The sequence below is a fragment of the Centruroides sculpturatus genome, unplaced genomic scaffold, assembly GCF_000671375.1.
Source record: "Centruroides sculpturatus isolate CEXI.00-Female unplaced genomic scaffold, Cexi_2.0 scaffold1421, whole genome shotgun sequence".
NCBI lineage: Eukaryota > Metazoa > Arthropoda > Arachnida > Scorpiones > Buthidae > Centruroides > Centruroides sculpturatus.
The window spans coordinates 1,197-9,403 of record NW_019385595.1 but is presented as its reverse complement, the minus strand read 5'-3'; the positions used below and the strand labels follow the sequence as shown (position 1 = coordinate 9,403).

The 8,207-nt window shown below is 26.4% G+C and overlaps 1 protein-coding gene across 1 annotated transcript in view; it reads left to right on the top strand.

The window, feature by feature from the left end:
- Window positions 1–3,911, top strand: part of LOC111640419 — an 80,811-nt gene extending 76,900 nt beyond the window's left edge. The window contains exon 2 of the mRNA XM_023386430.1: window positions 3,438–3,911. Coding sequence (XP_023242198.1) covers window positions 3,438–3,820 — 383 coding nt within the window. The 3' untranslated portion in view covers window positions 3,821–3,911. The remainder of the gene's footprint in view (window positions 1–3,437) is intronic.
- The last annotated feature ends 4,296 nt before the right edge of the window (window positions 3,912–8,207 follow it).

Sequence of the window (8,207 nt, the reverse complement as noted above, 5' to 3'; positions counted from 1 at the left end):
TATATTTATTATTATTATTATTAAATTCAGAAGTACAAAAATATCTTTAAAATATTTAAGAAAATTTCATTTTTGTAAAGGAAACCAAAACTTACACAATCACACACACATAAATGAAAAGTATTTAATTAAATTTTGATCTGTTAGGTTTTAATTAAAGATTTTGTATGGAAATTTTTAATTTTGAAAGATAATTAATAAAATGTTAACGTTTTAAATTAGATAATATTTTAGGATTTATAAGTATAAACATAAATATATAGCCTATATATATAGCTAAGGTGTTGATTAATGACTATCAAATTTGGTTAATTTTGAATACTAAATTGTCATTTAACAATTTTCTTACAACAAAATTATTCTTTCGATATTGAAACTAAATTAAAAATATATTCATTATGTTGATAAATTTATTTCATAAATTATATTTAATTTTATACTAGAGTTAAATTAAAATTTTGTAAGCAAAAATATAGAATGATATATTAATCAATAACTTTTTTTAAGTTCGCTAATTAAAATAATGTAAAGTTTTTAACTTATAAATTTTCATTAAAAAATTTTATTAATTATAAAATCAGTTATTTTTCTTTTTAATTGAATATTTTTTGAAGAATTGATTTTATTTTCCTGTGTTTTTTTTGTATCTAAATCAGCTCCTGTATTTATATATAAGTTAAAGTGAATTTATTGTTGTTTTTCCTATGTTTTTTATATTAAATAATTTGCTAATGGAATTACATTTATTCCTAATCTTAATGTTTAAATAAAATGTTACTTATATCCCTGTGGAACCAGAATCCTATTAAGAACGAAGCAATCATGTCCAATTCAGTCTACATTGCTTCAGAATAAATAAGAAGCACGTACTGTACTTCAGACCATCTTACATTAAAAATAATTTACTTTTAGTAAAAAAAATAAATCAATAAATAAATATTCGAATCATATTTTTTTATGTCAATAATCTGAAATTAGTAGCCCCATACAAAAATACATCTTATAAAGAGAAATAAATGAATATAAGATATCTGGTTATGAATTAATAATGTCACATAAGAAAGTTGTGATTTTTAACGTATAATTTAATTACTTACGTTTCAAAATGACAATTGAGAGTTAATGCAATATCCTTGTATATTTTCTCAGGAGAATAACACTTTGAAGTAAAATATGCAAAAGTCCAATATAACACTTAAAATATTTGACATTGTAAATTAGTAACAATATTATACGAGATTTCGAGATATAAATTACATATAAAAATACGTAATTTTTTTTTCTAACTCTTTTTTAAATTTTAATTTCGCATTAACAACAATTAAAAGATGTTATATCACTTTTTAAAAAAAAAAAATAAGACTGATACATTGAGTTAAATTCTTTATTTATTTATTTTATTTTGTAGGTTTTTTTTCACCTCTTAAGTATCCTACAAAAGAAAGAATAAGATGGTGAAATGTAGAACGGTTGGTCAAAGTGGCTAGCAGTAGTTTATCGATAAAAACAAAGAAACAAATAAAAAAATTATCAGATTTTTCTGAAATAAAAGTGTGAGCCTGTTCAGTAGCAAATGCGAAACAAATGGATTTGCTGTTTTCTTTTTAAAAAATCAAATTTTCTTTCTACTGAAACAAAGAAGAGATTGGTTATTTTATTTCGTATTCCTCCCCATATGGATAAGAATATATATATATAGGTAGAGGAAGAGAAGGAGAGAGTATGTGTGTGTGTATATATATACAAGAAATTTCACTATTTATTACTTTATAGAAAAGATTTTAGATACATAAACAATTTAATTGAATCAAGAAACTATTGTAAAAAAAAACATTTTTATTCATATTACCGAATAAATTATATAAAATCCGGTTTAATCCGGATGACATTTACAGCATCACACCAATTCTTCCAGTTTAAAAAAAAAGGAAAAAATAAGTAAAAGAAAGTATGGAAAAAATTTTTTCTTTCTATTTTTAAAAATTCCTGAAGGAATACAATAATAGGAAAAAGTAAATCAATATTTCTGTATATTTCTTTACTCTTATTTAATTTTATTATTTTTAAAGGTACAATTTTTGAATTCGTTTGTAATTAGCATCAATTGGGCATATATTTCTTTTTGTATAGGTAATTTACGAATTTTATTATTATTATTTCTTGTTCTTATTCTCAATAATCCAATAAATTACCTTAGGATACCAGAATGATGATTAATGCGATAGCAAATAAGGGCGAACAAACTTCGAATATTGACTTGACTTAATTACTTACTGGAATAATCGATAAAGAATTTCTTAAACGACAGGTGAAATTGTATATCCCACACTTTAACAAACAACTATTTCATTTTTTAAAGGATCAATCCCTTCTACTTTCAATGCAATTTTTAAAGTTTTTAATTTCTTTTTTTTTAGTATGTTTACACGTTTTTTAGAACCTAATTTATAGTTTCAGGTAGTCATATGTAGCTAGATTGATATGTAATATTCAAACTACTATAATATTTATAGCTCTATAAAGTTGTATATATTTGCGAAGTTCTATATATGTATCGTCAATCATGCTCAACACGTAAACTATGACTAAAATCGATACAAACTAATAAGGATTGTCGGTAAATTATAAGTAAAGTTTCTATATTAAGACAACAATTAAGTATAAATATAATAAAATAAACAATGATCTATTATTCCTTTAGTGTATGCGATATACCTGAGGTTATTATAATTACTAATAAGATAAACCATTCTTCAGAAAGTAAATGGATATGATATTATTACTATATTAAATTGCTTCAAGCAATTGATGTTGCTGACTGTGTATCACTTGTCATAAAGAGACACGTGTACAAAGTATATCCATTGACTTTGATGTAACTCGAATCCTTCACATACACGAGCTCTTTATGTAATTTATGGTACATGGTCACGGATACAAAGTGCAGATGTAGATAATATCCCTATCAATCCCCATAGTCTTGTGCATTTGACAATATGATACAATATGCTAAACTTGTCGACGACAGGTTGGTTGAGACCTTGGATTAACTGAATGGATCAATAAGTTAGCTTTGTTATCCGTAACGGCGATAATGTCACCAGCTGTGACACCAACCGAAGGAATAGATGAACCAATTGGAAACTTACTAAGATTACTAAAAGTTATTAAATCATTGTTGATTTTAGTTATTTGACGTTTTATAATGGTTATAAATTCTTAAAACGAATCATCATTTGCTATTTATGCATTTTCTGTTAACTGAAATGTAACCGAAATGTTTTAAAATGTATTTTCTGTCTCGTGAGTGTTTCTTGCTTCATTCTCTTAGATTCCATCATCTAATTATAATGCTAATTAACTTAGATTTATATTATATATATATATAAGAAATTAATGATTAAATTTATACATTTTTTTCCTTAATTTTCTTACAGCTTCAATCCTGTACACAGCTGTTATACGCGGTAAAGTGGCATTGCCTTGTGACATATCACCTCCAGCTGCCGATGATGCGGTAGTGTTAATTTTATGGTATAAAGACGAAGACCCTGCCCCAATCTATACTTTAGATGCTAGGAGAGGAACAGTCGAACAAGCGAGGCAGTCATCTAGTCCACATTTGGACAGTAGGGCTTACTTCAATATGATCAACAGGCCGGCTTTCCTGCAACTAGATCCTGTACAAGAAGGTGATGCTGGAGAATACAGATGCAGAGTTGATTTTCGGAAAGCAAGGACGGTCAATACTGTCATTACATTAAAAGTTATAGGTAAGAAATGGTTTTCTTACATCACCCTAAAACTCGATATAACATAGATTAACGAAATAATAATTAAACACAAGATTCCTATAGCATCTTCTGATATATATTTATCTAAATAGAGAGTTTTATATGTAAAAAATGATATTAAATCACACAAATTACATAAAATCATCACATAGGTTGATGAATTAGAATTAAGATTGTCATTTCGAAAATTAATAATCGATTCACTTTAATATTCATAATGATAGGATGTATTATTAGGAGTATTAATATCCTAAAGCATTAATTAGTTATCATTTATACAGGAAATCTATTACAACTCATTATAATATTCCATAACTAGTTATTTATTAATAATTAATAAGCATACATTATTGTGGTAAATAGATTTTAGTAATTTATTCACATCTCGAAGGATACTTATTATAAGATTACAGTTAAATCATTTGATACTAGAAAGATATAAATGAAAGCTTTCAAACCGCTAACTATTATCTTCATCCCTTTAGTGTTTTACTGTTTTCTATCCAAAACTTAGCCTGTCGATGACAACAGCTATAAATAATGGAGAAAGACAGAAAGTATAAAAAGTTTCATGTCGTGTTAAACTGTACCCGACGGTTGTTACTGTCATTACGTCAAAGTTTCTGTTTTTGGGGGAAGAGGATGAGATAAAAAAAAAGTAAAATAAAAAAAAATATATCCAGAACAATAGATCTGTTCTACCTAAGATCAAGGAGTGTTTCGGAGAGGCAGATAAAAGGTTGTGATAAATCACGCTCTTGTTTTACCATCTTCAATATGTGGCATGGTACAACGAACATCAGCTGGATGGCAAAATGTCTACTATGTAATAATAATAAAAACGTTGTCAGGTTTTTTTTTCCTTTCTTTCTTTTTTCTTTTTTTTTCTATACGTTGCAAGCAATCTAGATGCTACTTCTTTTTTGGGGGTTGCGATTTCAATATTGTATATAAAAGGAAAAATAATTTTGATAGAATGAATTTTTTTTAAAAAAAAGTATTCTTTTAAAAAGAAATTCTTTTTGTATTTTCTTGTTCTTGTTAATTATTTTTCTCCTTTTTATATCTAGTCACACAATTTTTATTTTAAAAGTTTTTCTTCTAACTTTTTCGCTTTGATAATATAACTTATAAACTTAATATTTAATAAAATTTAATTTATATAAAATTTAATGCTTAGCGTATTTTTATATTATTTTAAATGCTATAAATTATTTTTACATTGTTTAATTGTAATTAGAAGTTTATAAAAGTAGTGTAAAATTTTAATATACAATAATTTTTTTTAATATTTTAAAATTTTTTATATAATTTTTTAAGTAATTTTAACAATATAATAAGACGTAAGTTGACTACTTTAAACAAGACATATTGATTTTACATGTAAGATTTCTCTATAATCAAGCATATTCATGTTGATATCTTTGGAATTTTCTTCGTTTATATATAATATTATAATAAAATTTAAGTAATAAATTAACTGTGCAAGTAAATTTAAATGAAAAACATAAGCTATTCCTACATTAACTTTAAATGTTATAGGAATAATCTTAATTACATTTTATAGAAACACGAGAGTAATTTACATAATAAGTTCAACACGATTTTATAAGATAAATGCCATTTTTGAAAGACAATTTAAGAAAAGAGGCCGAAATAATTTATGATGGTGGCATTACACCATAGGAAAATATCTATATTCCGCACCATAAGTCTTGGCTTATGGAGCCATCGATATGCATAAAATACACTCTACCAATGCAGGTAATGACTTATGAGAGTAAAGTTTATATCAAGTTAAGAAATATTTTTACTTCTCCACCCATCTTTCTCTCGAGTCGTTTGTTTTTCAGTGAAATTTCAAGTAAAGCGAAGTGCATCGCTTACTACGAGAGAGAAGAGAGAGAGAGAGAGCAACTCCCCAACAGCAGCAGTGATAAATAACTCTACTCTAAACGGTCCTAAGAAAGAAGAAAAAACAAAGTAGAATATCCAACGATTTCTGTCGCAACTTTCTGATGGCACGCCACGATTACACGGAAGGAATGGAAATTGTCCTTAATAACGATCAGATGCAGCGTCACGATGAAGAATGGAAGTATATTTATCGCACGCTATATCCAATCAAGGAATGGGAGATACTCGCTCTCATCTATCACGACAAACTTATACTTTTTTGAAAAAGGGTGGGAAGTGGAAAGAAATAAATTCTGTCCACTTTTATACAGCTACACCACTATCCAAAGTACCACAGGGATGGAATGATACCGACTGATATCGAATATCCAATTTCTCTCACAGGTCGATCCCAGAGAAATGCCACAGGACCTAAAGTATTCACTTTTATACATTTGGCAGATGGACTAGGTGCGTGTAGTAGACTTTCTTTTCTTCTTCTTCTATCCNCGTCAATTTCTCTCTTCTTGTAAAGTTGTAATTATTTTAATTATTTTTATTTCCAAACTGATTTTAACCAGTTCTATAGTAAGGTAACATTCCAATAGACAATATGCAAAGCTTTTTTTTTCAGTTTACAGCAGTATTTATTACACAAAATTTAAGTAAAGCTTAACATGCCGATCTTGCCCCGATCTCCCCTAATTACTTATTAAATATTTAAAGAATATTAAAACAATTTTAATATAAAATGATTAATCTAAGTACAGGTGTAGAGTATTGGAAGTTATGTCAATAGTATTGGTATAAAAAAATGAGGAGAAACATTATAGTTTATGATAAAATTAATGGCGCATTATGTCTGGGGCCCCCAAATCAATCTTTTATAAGAAAATATTTCCCCCAAAACAATTCTCTCGGAAGAAAAATGTCCGAAGTCAACACTGTACACGGGGCTCCTAATTCAAATTTGTCTGCTCCCCTTGAAGATATAACGCGTCACTGGATTAAATTCATTTGTAGTAAGATATTTAACAAAAATCAAAAAGTAAATGTTACCAAATTAAACTATTCTTACCTTTTCTGTAGCATTTTTCGGTGCAAAGTTTGTGATTGCAAACAGGTGGATTCATTGATAGTTTGCAGAAAGTCGACCCAATTCCTCCAGCTCGGTTCTGTTTAATAAATAAGATTCTTATTAGAAAATCTGAAATAAATATAAATAATTTCACCTTTAAAGTCTGTAATGAAAACAGAATAATTACATTTATTACCAGAAATTTTCTACTTTTAAGCGAATTAGAACTTACACTTTATAGGCCTGAGCCAAATGTTTACATTTGTATCGATTGCAACAGCACAGTTTACTTACATTCTAACTTTTACATCTGCTTATTATTATTATTATTATTAATTCTAACGCTATATCCCAGTTAATTAAATAGAGGTAGACTATATTTTCTCTTATTACATCTGGAATAAGTCACATAAGGTTTCGGATAGTCGATATAATCCCATCTTTCTTCAATCGAGAAAGGGTATTCTTCCTCCAAAATCTTTTCAGTATATTTGTTGACGAGATTATGAATCCTGTACATGAATTATATCATTAATAATCCTTCATGAACTTTATAATTTATACAGCATTGCATGACTTTAAAGATCTTAGATCCAACTTTCTAATATGCTATACATGAATTCCTTTCCACCTTCTCACTACTTAACACATTCATTTTTATTCTTTCTTTAAGTATTAAAGGATTGGAAATTTATTTATTATACTCAAAAATAATTCTTTTTTAATTAGGCTATTTTAAAGTTATTATTCAGAATTAAATACTTTAACTAGAAGCAGATATAAAACATTAGATAAGTATTGAAATCTTTTTTAATTGATGCTGTTAGGATGATGATAATTAAGTTATATAATTATATAAAATATATTTTATATATTAAACCATAAAATTAATCTTAAAAAATAGATTAAAAATTGTATTTTATTATTAAGATCAATTTAAAATTATAATCTTCTTAAAACTTAAGTTTGGTGTCTTGAAAGATTGTATTAATTTTATGAGTTTTTATGGTTATATTTATTTAAAAAATACTATAGTTAAACATTAATGCGTTTTTTTAAATAGTATAAGAACAGAAAACATTAATTAATTTATAAAATGGACTTAAAATCCAAGAAAAATAACCTGTGAACTTGTGATAAATGTCCAGCTTAGATTTATATAATTACACTTCATTGCTTAGGAGAAGTGGATAAAAATGAAAATAATTAATGTTTTGCCCATCAAAAATTGAAAAAAAACAGATAAAATATTCTATAAATTAGTATATTTATTGCAAAATAAAATGTTCTATAATGAAACTACAAGTTCTTAGGAAAAAAAGTATTTGTTGAGAATTAAATTATTATGTTAATTAAACAAAAGTAAATTTGTTAGGCATAACTTAGAAGCAAATTAGAAGTTTAGAAGAGATGAAATGTAATTTTTGTACTGTTATGAA